Source organism: Dasypus novemcinctus, chromosome 26 (genome assembly GCF_030445035.2).
Source record: "Dasypus novemcinctus isolate mDasNov1 chromosome 26, mDasNov1.1.hap2, whole genome shotgun sequence".
In the NCBI taxonomy this organism is placed as follows: domain Eukaryota; kingdom Metazoa; phylum Chordata; class Mammalia; order Cingulata; family Dasypodidae; genus Dasypus; species Dasypus novemcinctus.
The window spans coordinates 52,821,040-52,841,003 of NC_080698.1; the positions used below are offsets into that span (position 1 = coordinate 52,821,040).

The window sequence follows — 19,964 nt, forward strand, 5'->3', positions numbered from 1 at the left end:
GTTAGGTTGTTATGTCTCCTTAGCCTCTTTCAATCTAGAACATTATCCCTTACCCACCCTCCTTTGTTTACTTTAAACAACCCTGCTGTTTTTCTGGTTTTTGAGGAGCCCTGGTCTCTTGTAGAGCATCTCATGCCTGGTTTTATCTAATTGTTTTCTCAAGGTGCTTTTGAGCTGTATTTCTTATAAACTGTAAACTTAATCCAAAGACTTGAATGGATTTAGATTAAACATATTTTGGCAAGAATATTTCATACATAATGGCTTCTTACTTCATATTACATCCATAAGAGGAACCTAACATCTGATTATTCCTCTAGTCATGATGCTAACTTTAACTTTGATCACTTGTTTAAGATGGTATTACCAGCCAGATTGTGCCATGGTAGGGGTACATTTTTACCTTTGTAATTTTATATCTTGGGGTGATATCGTGAGTCTCTGAATATCTTATTCCTCAATAAATTTTCTTAAAAAAAATTTATTTATTTATTTCTCTTCCCCACCCCGGTTGCCTGTTCTCTGTGTCTATTTGCTGCGTCGTCTTCTTTGTCCGCTTCTGTTGCTGTCAGCAGCATGGGAATCTGTGTTTCTTTTTGTTGTGTCATCTTGTGTCACTTCTCCGTGTGGGTGGCGCCATTCTTAGGCAGGCTGCACTTTCTTTCATGCTGGGCGGCTCTCCTTACGGGGCACACTTCTTGTGCGTGGGGCTCCCCTACGCGGGGGACACCCCTGCGTGGCACAGCACTCCTTGTGTGCATCAGCACTGCGCATGGGCCAGCTCCACATGGGTCAAGGAGACCCGGGGTTTGAACCGTGGACCTTGCATGTGGTAGACAGATGCCCTAACCACTGGGCCAAGTCTGCTGCCCTCAATAACTTTTTAATTTGATAGTCTTAACATACATTGATTATCTTGATGGAATCAAAAATTATTATATTGATAATTGGAAATGCTAATTTTCTAATTCTGCCATTTGATATATATTTTTTAGTTGATTTTCATGTGTAAAGAAGAGCTTCCCCTTTAAGAATTTTATTAATTTTTTTCATTCATTTATTTTGATTATAACTATGGGCTTAGAGATTTGCTAAAAATTCAGATAATCAGTAGCCATCATTATTTATCTCTAGGATGTCCCAAATTTGACTAGTGAGAACACCTTTAAGCTAGCTACCAAACTAGCTTAAAAGGTACCAAACTTTTGATATGTCCTCAGTAGTTTTAAAGAACATTTTTGTGTTTTGATAGATGTTCCACGCTCACCTTATGCTTTTCTTGCTGCAGACCTATAATCAGCCTTTTTTCTCTAAGAAGCCCTAGTTCGTTTTAGCAGCGAATGGTAGATAGAAAGCAAGATCATGGCCTTAGGTATACTCGTTGCCAATGCAGTATCATTGCTTCTAGGCCCAGCTCTCTCTTAAAAGTGCCTTTGCTAATGAAGTTCAAAATTAAGTCCAGTTCAGCAAATTCAGTTTATTTTAGCTGCATTTATGGGCAACGTGAAGGATAAAGAGATGAAAAGACACATTCTTCGTCGTTTACAAGTTTAGAGTCAGGAAAAAAAAACAAACAAAGCATACACATGAACATTAGCTTCTTGATAGCGGAGCTCTGGATCTAATTCACCTCAGTATCTCTGTGCCTCAGTTTGTTCATCTAAAGACTATTTGTGTTGTTCTGTGGATTAAATAAGATTAAGAAATTTAAAATATTTAGGGAGTGGATGTAGCTCAAGTGGTTCACCGCCTCCTTCCCAAGTACAAGGTCCTGGGTTTGATCCCCAGTACCTCATAAAAACAAACAAATAAACAATGAGAAAACCCAACTCTCATTGTGGAGTGGATGTAGTTCAGTGATTGAATGCCTGTTTCCCATGTACAGGGTCCTGGGCTCAATTCTACTTACCTCCTTGAAAAAAAATTTAGAACAGTGCCTGGAATGTCATAGCTTCTCAGAACAAACAAACAAAAATTATGGTAGGTGTAATGGCCTCTGTAGATTGCCTATCTGGCATCCATTCCTTACTTCTCAGCAGAATCTCAGTTTTATTCAGGACCATAACTGTAGTTATTAATATAATTATTCTTACAGATTTTTAAAAATTATTATTGTTAGAACTTAGTGAGCCTGTGCCAGGTGATGTGGGAGAAAGTGCAACCCTCTCCAGATCTGTTGTGCCTGTGAATCCCGTGGAGATAGAGATTGAAACACCGGAGCAGGCTAAAACAAGAGAAAGAAGGTAAGATTAGGTATTTGCTTCTAGGTTCCTGTCACATATAATGGGCAGTAGTTTCTGCTTAAAGAACGTTCTTGAGAAACACATAAGGTCCCAGGACTGAGTTTCAGAAGTAATCAGGAACCTTGGGTGAGAAAGCCTTGGGTTTGGTTTTAACACTTGTGTAAGAAACCTTCACGTCCTGGCTGGGACAGGAGATAGGGGGCTATAGGTCATTTATCTGGCATTTAATCCTTCCAAAAGGATTACAAACGAGGGCCCAGAGAGTCAGAAAGGTAAGGGACTTTCTTGGAGTAATTCAGCCATAAGTGGAAGAGCTTAGATAGAAATCCATGTCCATGTGACTCAACACTCATGCTTTTCTCACCTCATCTCAGTGCAGGACTTGAGGCAATGCCCCAAGAGTTAGGGAGTCCCCATTCCATTCCCATTACCTCCAGAGCCTCTGGTGGCTTGGGACAATGGAGTCTAGCACCTGGCAGATAATCCATGTACTGAGCCCATCATTACGTACAGAGGAGGGAGATGATAGAAGCCATTCAAGAAGCCTCAAGTTTTCTTAAAGATGCACAGAACAGAGACATGAAAGAAAGTTTACACAGAATAGCATCATGCAGATGAGTACATAATAATTTAGCATACTGGGAGGAGTTGCTAGGGAGGAAACTAGTAGTCAGATGAGAGCAGACTTCTTAGAGGGAGTGAGTTCTGAGATGTTCTCTAGGAATGATTGGGGGCTGGATGAGAGGAGGGCAGTCTAGGTAGAGAATGTCTTGAGCTGAGGTTTGGAGTTGAGAAGGGCAAGTCACATGCAGAAAATAGTGAGCTTACAGATTTGCTTGAGTAGCAAGAAAAGAGCTGGTTTCAACTTCCCATTTCTTTGCCTGGTTTTTAAATATACATTGCAGTGAAAAGATAAAAATGGAATTTGAGACATATCTTCGGAGGATAATGAAACGGTTCAACAAAGAAGTCCACGAAGGCACACACAAGGTAAGGGCAAGGAGTGAAGGGAAAGAACAGTATTTCTCTTTGACAAAGCAGTGAAGTATGGTAGAAAGAACTTGGGTACTTCAATCCGTCAAATGTAGGTTTTATTTTTGGCTCTGCTAGTTAAAACTAGCAGGCCTTGGGCAGGTGTCTTGTTCTCTCTGAGCCTTAATTTTGTCATTCACAAAGTGGATATAATCATAGTATGTACCTAGTAGGGTGGTCGTGAGGATGAAGGAAAATACCACGTTACGCACATACTGCCTGGCACATAGTAGGGGCTAAATAATATGTACTTTTTTTTTTCATTTCTTCTTTCAGCTCGTTTAATCACTTTAATTCTGATCTCATCTAAAGTCACTGTGGTGGTTATTGAAACATGTAGACCTAGAAAGGTGCTAGCCATTGTGGGGCTGGCTTCCTACCAGTAAGGAGTTTGTGATTCGATAGATGAAAGAAGAAAGACCTCAAAACAGAGATACTCAAGACCACGTGCTTCGAACAGTGAAGGAGTAGAGAATTGAGTAGCAGAAACAGGGTTGGAGCTGGGTCTGGGAGAGAGGACAGCTTGGAGAAATGGAGAGAGGATGGAGGGCTGGGGGTTCTGCTCCAGCCAAGGTGTGGAGGGAGTGGGAGGATGTCAGGCTGCATGGCTCTGTGGACGGTGTAAGTGCTCGAGGCCAGTGGGGAGGGAGGGAAGGGAGGTCTCTGATTTTCCTTTGTTGGGCAGTGGGGAGCCACGGAGGGTGATGATGGGATAGGAGTGTGTGGGGCAGACAAAGAGACACTCTAGGTCTGCAGCTGCAGCAGAAACCTAGAGGTGAAGTGATGAGTGGATAGCAAGCACTATGAGGTTAGAGAGGGTGGGTGAGCCTGAGGGTTGCCCGCCTTGCCTAGGCCTTGGAGGATTAAATGAATTTGTGAGATGTTCCTTTTATCTCTTGGGGGGTACTGGAGAGGAAAGAAAGGAAAGGATCAAGATGGCTCCACGATTGGAAGCCTAAGTGAGGGGAAAGGAGAGGTGCCATTGAGAAAAAAAAATTGGGAGAGAAGGGAGACAAATTTTGAAGGGGAAATGATGAAAAGCTGTGTGAGCGAAGGGAAAACCAGTAGGTTGGTGAGGGTGGTATGGGAGATGAGATGAGGGGACAGAGATGTGGGGTCAGCAGCTGAAGAGTTTGGGGTCAGAGAGCAGTATAGTGAATTCCCTGTTCCCGTCTCTTGGCCTTGACATTTACAGCTCTCTAGCAGTCTTGTTCATCTGTGCTCCCACTCACTTTTGCTCCTGGTCTTTTGGGGGCAGATTCCAGACATTGTAGCTTTCATTCATAAATCCTTCAGTATGTATCTGTAATTGACAAGGCTTCTTAAAAAAACAAAATACAAAGTTTATGTTTCAAAACTTGAGCCAACTGTTTCTTCAGGAGAATGAGTCTTTGGAGCAAAGAAGAGGGAATGGAAACCAGTCGTGGAAAGTGGCCAATATTGGTGTTTTTACTTTCCTGTATCATAGAAAATGTCTTGTACTTTGGCAGCCCAAATCTCTGCTGGTTTCAGCCTGTTTCCCTACCTTCCCCTTCCTTTTAGGTCCACCTTCTGTGCCTGCTAGCAAATGGCTTCTATCGAAACCGTGTCTGCAGCCAGCCTGGGCTGCACGCTATTGCCCTCTCCATCATCCCAACTCACTTTACCAAAGTACTGCCTAGGGACATGGATATTGCCTACCTCTCAAACCTGCTGAAATGGTATGCCCTTCACCCTGTCCTGCAGGGCCTATGGGTGGGATTTGTGTTTCTCTCAAAGGATGGTTTGGACTGATTCTGCAGACATCCCAAGATGATAGCATGTGCCAGGCCATGTGCACAGCACTGGGATAGAGAAATGTCAGGTGTGATCCCTGCCCTAGAAGAGTACCCAGGCTGGGCAGGGAGACAGATACACCTGAGTAATTACAGAGTCCTGTGATGAGGAGTCTGATCTCAGTTGGGGGTCTGGGAAGGCTCCCCAAGGTGGTGAGGTCCGAGTTGGGTCTTCAGGGATGTGTGGGAGTTAGCCAGACAGGGTGTGAAGAGTAGAACAGAGGCAGGCCCTCTCACGACTCATACCCCCTTTTGATCGTCTTTGCTGTAAAAGGGCAGACCCTGACACCAAGGAGTGCCTTCTTTCTTTCCAGGTTCATTGGAACATTTACAGTTAATGCCGATATTTCAGTCAATGAGCAAGATAGCCTGCAGACCACACTGGAGAGGAGATTTGCCATTTACTCTGCACGAGATGACGAAGAGTTGGTCCATGTAAGTGTTTCTGCTGGTAGCATTGTTGTTTTTTTTTAATCAATTTTATTGACTTCATATTCAATATGAATTAGTGTATTCATAAACTGGACAGTCCATCTAAAGTGTATAATCAGTATAATTGCAGAGTTGTACATTCATCACTTCAGTCAGTATTAGAGCATTTTCATTATTCAAAAAAAAAAAAGAAAAAACCAACAACAAAAACCAAAAAGCCCCTATACCTTAGTAGGGGTTTCTTTCACTTAACATACTTCCTTTTTTTTTAAACCGTTGATCAGAGTTATTAATATATTCTTCAGTTTTGCCTGAGTTTGCCTCATGTATTTTGGGGCACCCTGATTAGGTGCATAGATAATTTATGACTGTTACTCCTTCCTATCTGCATCTGTTATAACTTTTTTGCATTTAAAGTCTGTTTTGTCCAATATTAGTATAGCTACCCCTGTTCTTTTTCACTTACTGTTTGCGTGAAATATCATATTCCAGCCTTTCACTTTCAGCCTATTTTTATCCTTCAGTCTAAGGCTAAAGCAGACAGCATATGGATCGCTCATGTTTGTTTTTTAAAATCTATTCTGTCAGCCTGTCTTTTGATTGGGGAGTTTAATCCAAGAACATTTCATGTTATTACTATAAAGGCATTCCTTACTGCAACCATTTTATCCTTTGGCTTTCATATGTCATATCTTGTTTTTGTCTTTTTTACCCTTTTGGTTATTCTCTCTGATAGTCTTCATTTTTCCACTCTCCTTCAAATCTCTCCTGTATTTTCAGGCTGAACTCCCTTGAGAGCATCCTACAGAGCTGGATTCTTGTTTAGGAATTCTTTTAGTTTCTGTTTATCTGTGAATATTTTAAACTCATCTTTATATTTGAAAGATAGTCTTGCTGGATAAAAAATTCTTGGTAGTTTTTCTCCTTTGTATCTTAATTATACCATACCACAGTCTTCACACCTCTATGGTTTTGGTTTTATTTTTAAGATTTATTTACTGTCCTCCCCCCCTGGTGCTGGTTGTTGTCTGCTTTCTGTGTCCATTTGCTATGCATTCTTCTGGGTCTGCTTGTCTTCTCTTTAGGCGGCACCAGGAACCGATCCTGGGACCTTCTGGAATGGAAGAGAGGTGCTCAGTCTCTTGCATCAATCACCTCAGCTCCCTACTCTGCTGCATCTCTTATTGTCTCTCCTCTGTGTCTCTTTTTGTTGTGTCCTCTTGCTGCACCAGCAGTTCTGCGCAGGCCAGCACTCTCCCTGGGCCAGCTCACTGTATGGGCCAGCACTCAAGTGGGCCAACTCTCCACTTGGGCCAGCTCGCCTTCACCAGGAGGCCTCGGGAATCGAACCCTTGACCTGTCATACGGTAGATGGGTGCCCAACCGCTTTAGCCACATCTGCTTCCCTCTGTGGTTTCTGATGAGAAATCTTCACTAAGTCTAATTGGGCATCATTATATGTGATGTTTTGCTTTTCCTTTGCTAATTTCAGAATTTACTGTTTATATCTGGCATTTTTGGTATTCTGAATAGTATGTGTTTTGGAGTAGATCTATTTGGATTTACTCTGATTGGAGTCCACTGTGCTTTTCGGACATGTATATCCATGTCTTTCATGAGAGTTGGGCAACATGTGGCCGTTAATTTCCTCATATACTCTTCTGGAACTCCCATAATGCAAATATTGTAGTGCTTCATGCTATTATTCAAACTCCCTGAACCCCTGCTCAGTTTTGTCCATTCTTCTCTGTTCTTCTTTCTTTTCAATTTCAGCTGTTCTGTATTTTATATTGCTGGTTCTTTCTTCTGTGATTACAAATCTGCTATTGTATGCCTCTAATGTATTTTGAATCTCACCTATTGTGTCTTTTTTTCCCATAAGCTCTGTTATTTTTCTATTCAAGTTTTCAAATTCTTCTTTATGTGTCTTTTTTTTTTTTTAAGATTTATTATTTTATTTCACTTATTTATTCCCCCCCCCTTGTTGTTTGCACTCACTGTCTGACATCAGATTCCCGACGTTGGCACGGGCTATCAGCCCGCTGTGGCAGTGGCATGGGCCATCAGCTTACTGTGGTGGCAGCACAGGCCATCAGCTCTCTGTTGTGACGCAGGCCAGCTTGGCTTCACCAGGAGGCCCTGGGCATCAAACCTGGGGCCTCCCATATGGTCACTGGAGCCACATCTGCCTTCCCCGGTGTCTTCTTAATATCCTCTTTAGTCATGTTGTCCTTCAGCTTCTTGATTTGATTTAGAAAATTTGTATGAATATCATTGATGAATTGTTTCAAATCCTGTCTCATTTGGAGCTTTCATTTGTTCCTCTGCCTGAGCCATATCTTCCATTTTCTTGGTGTGGCTTTTAATTTCTTTGCTGATGTCTAGGCATCTGATTATGATCTATGAGTTTACTCTGATGGTCACTTTCTCTTTTGTGTAGGGATTTGGTGTTGTATGGGTGTATTTATCACTGTTTTTTCATTCTTGGTTCAACTCGCTCTAGGTCTTCAGCATTGTTCTTGTTTAACTGCTCAAACCAGGGCCATGTACTCAGTAATGGGGTACAGACCAGTTTCCAGGGGCCTTGGGGAGGGGAGCAATAAAGGTACCAAAGAGCCTCTTTCATTTAGTTTTTCTTTCTTTGTGTGCACTTTTCTGGTCTGCCAGCAGGTGATGATCTTCGGCAGACCTCTCCACTCAGACCCAGAAGAGAATGTGTTCACTGGAACCTTGCCTGCTGGCAGGATAGAAGCAGTGTCTGGGAGAATTCTCCCTCAGGGAAGGCTGTTCAGAGCCAAACTTGCTGATCAGAAACTGTTTAGTCCTAGCAACCCTAATGGGCCCTGAGGACTCCAGAAGCTACAGAGTTTCCTGAGGTTACTCAGTTGTTAAGTAGAGGAATTAGGATTGTGAACTGAGTCTGTGAGTCGAAAGGCCTGCATTCTTTCCTTTCTATTAATTTGATGTCCTATAACAATTTGGTTTATTGAAGCATATAATTTTTGTTCAGATATCCTGGAAATGTTTTAATTATTCAAAAATTGTGTTCAGAAGTCCCAAGGAAATGTCTCAATTTTTTCAGATGGACGATGAAACTTAACAACCATTTCCTGAAATCCTTCAGAACGTGTTTCTATACTTTGAAACTATGGTGATAATAATAATAATAATGGTAGACAACTCTGCCATAAGGGAAGTTCTGTGTTGTCATCCTTATATTCAGAATGGATAAATATGAGTCATGGTAGAATACAGTTACTGATGGACTCTTTTCTCAAATGTTTAAAAAGACCTTTAGGTATTAGGCCTTCAGATATCTGACCTGCCAGTAATTATGCTATAATATTGCTGCCCAGAGAAAACCATTGTTAATATTTTAGTATTGACCTCCCAGGTTCTCTTCCTGTGTACTTGTGTATGTATATGTGTACATACATGCGTGTGTGTGTGTATGTTTTGTTTTGTTTCTAGCAAAAATGGAATTACACAGTTTTACCTGGTTGTTTTTTTCCTCACCAACACACATGGACAGGTTTCTTTTTTTTTAAAGATTTATTTCTCTCTCCTCCCCTTCCCCCCGCCCAGTTGTCTGCTCTTTCTATTTTCTGTGTGTTCTTCCGTGTCCGCTTCCATTGTTGTATTGTTCTCAGCGGCACCAGGAATCTGTGTCTATTCTTGTTGCGTCATCTTGCTACGTCAGCTCTCCGTTTGTGCTGCTGCCACTCCTGGGCAGGCTGAACTTTCTTTTGCTCTGGGTGGCTCTCCTTATGGGGCGCTCTCCTTGCGCGTGGGGCTCCCCTACGTGGGGGACACCCCTGTGTGGCAGGGCACTCCTTGCGCGCATCAGCACTGTGCATGGGCCGGCTCCACACGGGTCAAGGAGGCCTGAGGTTTGAACCGCGGACCTCCCATGTAGGTGGATGCCCTATCCATTGGGCCAAGTCCCATGGACAGGTTTCTTAGGAAGTAACATGGTGATGACAAGGCAGGGATTATTGTAGATGGAGAACTCTCTGTGTGGAGAAGTCACTCAGCTCGTCAGTCATCTGAACTTATAGATCTGTGCTTCTGTGCCTTGCTGTACAAGCAGAAGCTGAAAAATTATTATTGGTACAATACTATCAGCCAGACTGCAGAGTATCCCTCAATTTGCATTTCTGTGGTGTTTTTTCACCTTCCTGCTTTTATCCCCTAAAGAAATAAGGGAAAAATACTTAGTCTTATTCCTATCATCACCTGGCGTTTCACAGGATATTTCAAATATTCACAGTGATATTTTGTTTAATTATTTTATTTTATTTTTGTGTGTCTGCTACCATTACCACCATCCATTTCCAAAACATTCATCACCCCAATAGGAACTCTGTACCTATTAAGCAATATATAATTAGCATTTTTTTAGGAGGTACTAGGGATTGAACCCAAGACCTTATATATGCGAAGCAGGTACTCAACCATTGAGCTACACCTGCTTCACATAATTAAGATTTACCGATCTTTTGGGTTCTGTTGACAGTAATGTTCTAAATCAGGGGTCAGCACACTGTAGGCATGGACCAAATCTGTCCACCAACTGTTGTTGTTGTTTAACAAAAGTTTCATTGGAACAGAACCATTCCATTCATTTATGTATTGTTTCTGAGTGTGTTTGAGGTACAACAGGAGACTTAAACAGTTGCTCTAGAGATTATCTAGACTTGAAAAATTAAAATATTTACCATCTTTAAACCAAAAGCTTGCCAAATTTTAGCCTAAATGATTAAAAATATAAATTGTAATTGTATTCTAGTACACAATTTCAATATTTTTCATTAACAAATACAAGTTAAATTTTTGTTTAAAATAAAATTATTTTCACATGTTATTTAAGTTATTTTACTTCTAAAGTTTTCAGAACTGTGTATTAAAAGACAAAAGACAAAATGTGTTGTAACTAACGAATATAAAGATTTCAAATCAAAATTACAAGTAGTAGTAAACTATTTTAATTTTTGGAAAATTAATTAAATCTTATTAAATGTTTATTTTTGTGTTTTCCATTTTAAAAAGTTTGTTGAAGTATATCATTCCTCCATGACCACACATGTGATGGTTAGGCTATTGTGTCAACTCGGCCAGGTAATTGTGCCCAGTTGTTTGGTCAAGTAAGCACTGGGCTAACTGTAATACAAGGGCATTTATGGACTTTAGTCACCATTGACTTTACTGCAGTGGTAAATCATAGATAGCTGATTGCATTTACTTCAGTCAGGGAGATTGCCATCAGCAGTGAGTGATGCTTTATCCAGTTGGTCAAATGCCTTAAAAGGGGAAGTGATTCCAGCATTGGGAGAGAATGTCCCAGTTCGTCTTTAGATAGCCAACATTTCCCAGAACTCATCAAGAACCTTCATTGGACTTTCATTGGGGCTCCCTGGTCGCAGCCTGCCTGCGGAACCTGGACTTGCATCCCCATGGCTGCATGAGAGACTCTTATAAAACTACCTACTACTGGCAGATATCTCTTGTTGATTCTGTTTCCCTAGAGAACGCTGACTAATACAGAATTTGTTACTGAGGAGTGGGGAAGTGTTATTGTAATTACTGAAATACTGGAATGGTTTTATAAATTGGTAAGGGGTATTTTTTGGAGGAATTGTGAGATGCTTGGAAGAAAAGACCTACAGTGCTTTGACTAGACCGTTGATAGCAATATGGATGCTAAGGAGACTTTTAATGATGCTTTAGAAGTAAATGATGAAACTTATTGGAAACTGGAGGAAAGGTGATCCATGTTTTAATGTTGCAGAGAACTTAGCAAGATTACCTCCTGGTTTTTTATAGAAGGCAAAATTTGAAAATGGCAAGCCTGGGCATTTAGCTGATGAAAATTCCAAAGGAAACCCGGAGAATGTGGCTTGGCTTCTGCTTGCAGCTTATAGCAAAATGCTAGCGGAGAGAGATATGCTGATGACTGAACTGTCAGGCACAAAGAAAACAGAAACTGATTCCGGAAATTCCAAGCCTCTGGAAATCAAGCTCCCAGGTGAAAGTGCCCCGTTGGAGGACTTAACTAAACTTGGAATTTATAAGTCAGGATTGAAGATGCAGTTATCTCAGAAAGACTTGTGGAAAATCTTATTATCTGATGGTTTGGACCCCTGCTTCCTGCATGCTAAACCAAAAGCCTTTTGAGAGAGCTGTATGGACAAAACCACTGCCAGCCTGGAATAAAAAGGACATGGAAAGGAGAGATTGAAGGAGAAAGAACTTTAAGAGGAAAACCATGGAAGCTGAGATCTGGAATTAAGACATCACTTTGGGCCAAGAGAGGAACCTCACCCATGTGTACAGAGAAGGTAACCAGCAGTTAAAGAGGGTGGATGTTCCCACGCGATGTTCTGGGAGAGTTTTGCTGCCCTGGGGTACAGAGAGGGTGGAGCACATTATCCAAGGATTATGGTGGTTAAGGTCAGCATCCCACAGGTCTGAGAGGGGTGGACATGTCCCCCATGGATTAGGAAAGGCCAGATGGTCAACTCGTTGCTCTGAGTGGTTTGAGCCTGCATGCCAAAGGCTAGGAAAGGCCAGGTGGTCAACTCATTGCTCTGAGTGGGCTGAGCCTGTATGCCAAATGCTAGGGGGAATGTTGACTTCACATCACTGTACTAGGGGGGGTTAAGACTCTAGACTAAAGATTGGGTAAGGTGTGTCAATCACCCCAACACTCTTGCACGGTGAGGCCTAGAGCTTGGTCAAAAGTATGGGTTCCCGTAAAGCACCAGGAAGAAGACACCATCAGGGAAGTGGCTGTGGCTCAATCAGTTGGGCTCCTGTCTACCATATGGGAGGCCCTGGGTTCTTAAGGGCCTCCTTAAGAAGGCAGGCTCGCCTGCACGCTGTGGAGAGCCGCCCGGCCCGCAGACACCACGGAGCACTGCCTGGCCCACAAGCGCCATGGAGAGCCCACTCAGCAGGGTGACACAATAACAACAAAAAAGGAAGACAGGCAAAAACTCAGAAGACCGTGTCCACAGCAGACAGCAAGGTAGCCGCAAGGGTGGAGGGAAAATAAAATAAATAAATACAGACACAGAAGAACATACAGTGAATGGACACAGAGAGCAGACAGCAAGCAAAAAGCCACAAGGTGGGGTGGGGAAAGAAGAAACCATCATCTTAAGAACAACTTTCAAACATTGAAATCGAACAGAGGATGCCCTTCAGGTTTACTGAACTATAGAGGACCCATGACTCATGTTTCCCTCCCAGTTTCTCATTATAATGTATCCTTTGTCAAGTTGTATATTGGAAACAGTTAAATTTTTTTGTAAGTTTCAGAGGTGTATAGCCGATGAGATTTTGCCCCAAGACAAAATGTATTTCTCTAAATTGATTGTGATATGATTTAGTACTTGCATTGTTACTGATTTAAGGTTTATTTGAATATTATAATGTCTTTTTGGAATTCAGAGGGTATTATGTAGTAGTTTGATATAGTTATGAATTCCAAAAATAGATATTGGATTATGTTTGCAATCTGGTCTGTACCTGGGCATGATTAAGTTATGATTAGGACTTTGTTTGGGCCATGTCATTAGGGCATAAAAGACGTGGCATGGGACAGAGTTGAGGGTTTTTGATGTTGGAGTTTGATGCTGAAGCCTTAAGCTGGAGCCCCACAGAGTAAGCAGACAGGAAAAAGAAGCCAGCCCCAGGAGGAGAGGAACTCTCAACCCAGAGAGAAGCAAGACCCTGGAAGGGAGAAACCCAAGAAGCCTGAACCCTCGCAGGCGTTGGCAGCCATCTTGCTCCAACATGTGAAAATAGACTTTGGTGAGGGAAGTAACTTATGCTTTATGGCCTGGTATCTGTAAGCTCCTACCCCAAATAAATACCCTTTATAAAACCAACCAATTTCTGGTATTTTGCATCAGCACCCCTTTGGCTGACTAATACAATATATGAACAATAAAAGTTGTTTCTAACTCTTGGCAATCGTGAATAATGCCACTGTGAACATAGGTGTGCAGATAGCTATTTGTGTCACTGCTCCAGTAGTGGTATTGCAGGGTCATGTGGCAAATGCATATTCAACTTCTTTAGGAACTGTCAAATAGTCCTTCACAGTAGCTGTATCATTCTGCACTCCATCTTTTTTTAAAAATAATGTCCATTCTGTAAGGTGTGAAATGGTATCTCATTGAAGTTTTGATCTTCATTACCCTAATAGCTAATGATGTTGAGCATTTTTTTCATGTGCTTTTTGGTCATTTGTGTTTTCTCTTTGGAGAAATGTCTACTCAAGTCTTTTGGCCATTTTTTAAAAATTGGGTTGCTTCTCTTTTTATTGTTGAGTTGTATAATTTCTTTATATAACATGGATATCAAACCTTTATTAGGTATGTAGTTTCCAAAGATTTTCTTCCATTGAGTAGACTGCCATTTTACCTTCTTGACAGTGTTTTGAAGAAAAAAAGTGTTTAATTTTGAGGAGGTCCCATTTATCTATTTTTTTCTTTTGTTGCTTGTGCAGTGGGTGTAATATTTAAGAAACTAACACCAACCACAAGATCTTGAAGATGGTTTCCTACGTTTTCCTCTAGGAGTTTTATAGTTGTATATTTTATGTTTAGGTCCTTGATCCATTTTGATTTAATTTTTGTATAGGTGTAAGATAAGGGTCATCTTTCTTTCTTTTGAAAATGGATATCTAGTTCTCCCAGCACCATTAGCTGAATAGACTATTCTGGCCCAGCTAAGTGGGCTTGACAGCCTTGTGGAAAATCGCTTGATGGGGAGCAGATGTGGCTTAAGCAGTTGAGTGCCCAACTCCCACGTGGGAGGTCCCAGGTTCAGGTCCTGGTACCTTCTAAAGAAGACAAACAAACAATGAGCAGACATGAGCAAAAACAAATGAGCAGGAAGCTGATGCTGCTCAAGCAGTTGAGCGCCCATCTCCCACATGGGAGGTCACTGGTTCGGTTCCTGGTGTTTCTGAAGGAAGAAACAAACAGATAACTAGTGCAAACAATGAGCAAAAGCGATGAGCAAATATGAGGGAGCCATCTCAGGGTCAGGGAAATACCATTTAAAAAAATTAGTAAAAAGACTCTCTTAACCATAGATGTGAGGGTGTGTTTCTGAGTTCTCAGTTCAGTTCCATTGGTCAATATGTCTATCTTTTTGCCAGTACCATGCTGCTTTTACCTCTGTAGCTAACTAATATGGTTTAAAGTCTGGAAGTGAGAGTCTTTCAACTTCATTCTTCTTTTTCTTTTTGACATTTTTGGCTATTTGGGATCCCTTGCCCTTCGAAATAAATTTGATAATTGACTTTTCCATTTGTGCAAATAAAGGCTGTTTTGATTTTAATTGGCATTGTGTTGAATCTGTAAATCAGTTTTGTTACTGGATTTTGTCTAGGTTCTTGACTATGCTGCAGAAATGAATTTCAAGAGCACATCAGGTGAGTTGGCCAATAATTTATTCAGACAGGGAGGGATGAGAAATGGGAGAAAATAACAGATCAGGGGTCCCAGGTAGAGAGAAAGGGGCTGAAAAGTGATAAAGAGGGCTGATTTACAGACTACAATTCCCCATTATAGATTATAAATGCCCAGGTTTTACTCGAGTGGCCACATGGCAGAGGAAAAACGGTGAGAGCAGGGCACAGAAGGCAGGAACAGAGGTCCAAAGGCGAGGGAGCGAATTCAGGCCTTGTGTCTGCTTTTTGAACTGTTATTCTACCCCTTTGTTAATGGCCAGGAAGGGGTTCCAGCTGTTTGCTGTTTTGATTGATTGCCCCACCCATCAGTCCCCCATGAAGGCCCAATGATAAAGTCCTTGGGGAATATCCGGGGCTTCTCCTGGCTTCCAGGGGAAGTCTTTGTTCTGAAAGGCAGACTCTTGGTAAGGGTCTTCCAGCAGCTATCTTGGGAGTTATTGGACTCTCTGTCAGGTTGCAGATCCATCTATTGATTCTCTGTTTTATTAGCTAGCTTCAGGTTGGGTAGAATTGACATCTTAACCATATTTAATCTTCCAGTCCTTCCATTTATCTAGGTCTTCTTTGATTTCTTTTAGCAATTTCTTGTAGTTTTCTGAATACAGGTCCTTTATGCACTTGGTTAAGTTTATTCCTAAATATTTGATTGTTTTAGTTATTAAAATAAATGGAATTTTTTTCTTATTTCCTCTTCAGATTGCTTATCAGTAATGTATAGAAATGCTACTGATTTTTGCATATTACTCTTATATCCCACCACTTTGTTGAACTCTTCTAGTAGCTTTCTTAGGGGTTTTTCAGGATTTTTAGATATAGGATCATATCAGCAAAGAGCAAAAATTTTACTTCTTCCTTTCCTGTTTTGGTGCCTTTTATTTCTTTATCTACCGTAATTGCTGTAGCTACTTCTGGGAAGACGATGGACTAGAAAAACATGGGATTTTCTTCCCCTCCAGAAAAATAGCTAGAGGATAGGCTGAAACAGCCTGGAAAAAGATCTTCTAGGGTTTAGTCACCAGGTGAAGACTGGACAACACCCAGAGGAGAGGGACAAAGGAGGGGAGTTGCGAGGACAGAACTGTGAATTGAAACCATCAGCTGCTGCTGTCGGCACCCTTCCCCACACTAAAGACACTTCAGAATGCTCAGGCCTCTGGGCCTGAGGCTATAGTCAAAGGGGGCTACAAGGATCCACCATCCCAGGAAAGTGGGGAGAGAGGGACACAGCCTAAGGCTGACTCAGCTGTTAATTCACGAATTTGGTCTGCTGTGTCCTGGAGCCCTTCCAGGTTGGATGCGGCTGTGCCATTGTTTGCCTTGGGAACCAGCATGGGACTAAAGACATGCAATCCTCCCAGTCTCCTTCTCTGCTAACCGGTACTGATTGTAGAGGACTCAGAGGGGAGTGGAAATATTTCCGACTTTCCCAACTGGGAAAAGGTAGGGGTCTGCCAGAAAAGGATGGAGAACTGTCTCTGAGAAAGTTTGAATAATCAAGGCTCTTAGCTTACAGACAGAAGCTCTGTTACATTGATCCCGTCTGTGTCACAGCAAATACACTCCCACCCGGCACTGAACTGAGAGCTGCCAAAGACCGCCATCTGCTGCTAGACCAAGGAAGGGCACATAAGAAAATAAAAAATAAGTAAAAGGCTTCTTCCGGCCTTTATGGCTTCCCTCCCAAAGACCCTGGGAAACAGGTCTGCAACCAGTTATCGGGTCCAGAGCCCAGTTTTGAGCAACTAACAAGGACAATTCTAACAATCCAGGTCAAGCCAAGAATCAAAGAGCAGTGATAACAAATAGTTTCCTGCCACTAAATCCCTACAAATGAGAGAGAAATGGAGCATCTGCGTAAACTACATCCTAATCAGATGCCTAGACATCTGTAAAAAATTATGAGCCATGCTAAGAAAATATAAGTCATGGCCCAAGAAAAGGAATATATTAAAGCCCCAGAAGAGACGCAGGATTTGAGAGAGCTAATTAGTGAGATGCACACAAATTTCCAAAATCAAATTAATGAGTTGAAAGACAATATGACTAAAGAGATAAATGACATCAAGAAGACATTGAGTGAGTGCAAAGAAGAATTTGAAATCCTGAACAGAAAAGTAGCAGCTCATGGGAATGAAAGACACAAAGGTGAGATCAAAAACACTTTAGAGGGAAACAGATGTGGTTCAACTGATAGAGCGTCTGCCTACCATATAGGAGGTCCAGGGTTCGGTACCCAGGGCCTCCTGGCCTGTGTGATGAGCTGGCCCATAGTCAGTGCTGCCACACTCAGGAATGCTGTGCCATGCAGAGGTGACCCCTGCGTAGGGGTGCCCCATGTGGAAGGAGTGTACCCCGCAAGGAGAGCCACCCTGTGCAAAAAATGCAGCTTGCCCAGGAGTGGCGCCACACACATGGAGAGCTGACGCAGCAAGATGACCCAATGAAGAGAGACAAAGGTTCCCAGTGCTGCCTGATAAGAATGAAGGTGGACACAGAAGAACACACAGTGAATGGACACAGAGAGCAGACAACGGGGGGGGGGGAAGGAGAGGGGAGAGAAATAAATATTAAAAAAACAACAACACACATTAGAGGCATACAACAGGAGACTCGAAATAATAGAAGAAAGAATAAGCAATACCAAGACAGAACAACTGAAGTTGAAGAGAGAAAGGAAAGGAAAAAATTTAGCAGGGCCTCAAAGAGTTGAATGAAAACATGAAAAGCAACAACTTACATGTCATGGGAGTTCCAGAAGGGAAGGAGAAGGGAAAAGGGCCAGAAGGAGTATTTGAAGAAATAACAGCTGAAAATTTCTCAAATCTCACAAAAGAAATGAACTCACATATCCAAGAAGTGCAGCAAATCCCAATCAGAATAAATCTAAATAGACCTACTCCAAGACATATACTACTCGGAATGACAAATGTCAAAGATAAAGAGAAAATTTTCAGAGCAGCAAGGGAGAAGCAAACCATCTCATACAAGGGACTCCTAGTAAGACAGCGCTTATTTCTCTTCAGAAACCACAGAGGTGAGAAGACAGTGGTATGATACAGTTAGGATACTGAAAGAGAAAAACCGATAGCTGAGAATTCTTTATCCAGCAAAATTGTCCTTTAAATATGAAGGTGAGAATAAAATATTCACAAGCTAAGAGAAACTAAGAGAGTGTAAAAAAAGAATCCGCCTTTGCAGGAAATATTAAAGGAGCCCCTAGAACCTGAAATAAAAAGACAGGAGAGAGGCCAGGAGGAGAGTATAGAAGAAAGAATAGGAAAAGGATAACCAAAAAAGTAAAAAGACAAAAATATGATATGACATATGAAAACCAAAGAGTAAGGTGGAAGTAAATAATGCATTTAGAGTAATACTACAAAAAAAAGAAAAAAGATACCCACTAGTATCTTTAACGAACATAAATGCAAAAATACTCAACAGAATACTTGCAGACAACCCAAAAGAACGTTGAAAGAATTATATACCAAAACCAAGTGAGTTTTATCCCAGGTATGCAAGGGTTTTTCAATGAAGGAAAATCAATTAGTGTAATAAACCACATATGTCTGTGTGTGTGTATACACATTGTATATAACAGTGTAGCATTGTATTCAACAACGAAAGTGGGACTAAGTGCAGGAAATTATTTTTTTTTTTAAGATTTAAAAAAAAATTATTTCTCTACCCTCTCCCACCTCCCCATTGTCTGCTCTGTGTCCATTCTCTGTGTGTTCTGTGACTGCTTCTATCCTTATCAGTGGCACTGGGAATCTGTTTCTTTTTGTTGCATCATCTTGTGTCAGCTCTCCGTGTGTGCGGTGCCATTCTTGGGCAGGCTGCAGTTTTTTTTCGTGCTGGGCGGCTCTCCTTACAGGGCGCACTCCTTGCGCGTGGGGCTCCCCTATGCAGGGACACCCCTGTGTGGCACGGCACTCCTTGCACGCATCAGCACTGCGCATGGCCAGCTCCACACCGGTCAAGGAGGCACGGGGTTTGAACCGTGGACCTCCCATGTGGTAGACGGACGCCCTAACCACTGGGCCAAGTCTGCTTCCCAGGACATTATGAATTAATGAACTTGGGAAGAATACAAATGGGGAGACGAGTGAGCATATGCTGAAGATACTAGGGAGTGCATCTGGTGAAAAATTTGATCTTAAACAAGCACCAAAGTAAAGAAATAATGGGATAAGATTTCTAAACCCCAGTGTGTGCTTAAAAATCATTGCTGCCATTGGCACTGTCTGTGTCATCCTCCCCTTCTTCTGCCTCTTCATCATCCTTGCTCAACTCTGTCTGGTTGTCCCCCAGTCTTCATTATCATCCTCACCACACAGTCCCCCTGCTCAGCAGTCATCTGCACCCTCCTTAGGCTCCATTTTCACCCGAGTCTCATTCTTATTCAGGGAGCTGCTGCTCTGCTCCTCTTCTGACTTATCATTCTTCATCTCGACTCCTTATTTGCATCATTACGTTTAAAATGTCTTTATAAAATCAGTTTTGGAATAGGAATGTGTTCTGGAAGTGTGAGGAAGAGAGGTTGAAAATCAGAGCTGAATTCCAGTGAGTAGGAACAAGGTTTGCCTTGCTGACCAGAAGGGCAGGGAGAAGAGATTCGAATCTGAATCTCCAACTCCATGCCTCCGCGCAAGAAGCCAACTGCTGCTCAGGGTCATCAGTGCAGCCACCTATTCTTTATCTCCTTAGTCATATTTTCCTTCAACTTGAATTGGTTTAGGAGATTCGTATAATTATCATTGATTCGTTGTTTTAAATCTTGTGTTTTGTCTCATCTGGATTTTTGGTTTGTTTCTATGGCTGGGCCATCCTTCCAGTTCCTTGGAACGGCTTGTAATTTTTTGCTTATGTCCAGGCATCTCAATACGTTGGTGAATTTAGTCTGATGATCAGTTTCTCTCTCCTGCCTAGTGGTTTGTTTCCTGGCTCTTCCTTGAT

The 19,964-nt window shown here is 41.9% G+C and overlaps 1 protein-coding gene across 4 annotated transcripts in view; it reads left to right on the forward strand.

Annotated features, from left to right (window-relative positions):
• The window catches only part of XPC (XPC complex subunit, DNA damage recognition and repair factor), a 57,371-nt gene that overhangs the window by 12,042 nt on the left and 25,365 nt on the right, over window positions 1-19,964 (forward strand). For all 4 annotated transcript variants that reach the window (XR_011647566.1, XM_071212240.1, XM_004469160.3 and 1 more), the window contains 4 exons: window positions 2,120-2,243; window positions 3,149-3,233; window positions 4,818-4,975; window positions 5,404-5,524. Coding sequence is in view for 3 of the 4 variants with exons in the window: in XM_004469160.3 (XP_004469217.1) it covers window positions 2,120-2,243; window positions 3,149-3,233; window positions 4,818-4,975; window positions 5,404-5,524 (488 nt within the window). In the remaining variant the exon portion in view is untranslated. The remainder of the gene's footprint in view (window positions 1-2,119; window positions 2,244-3,148; window positions 3,234-4,817; window positions 4,976-5,403; window positions 5,525-19,964) is intronic.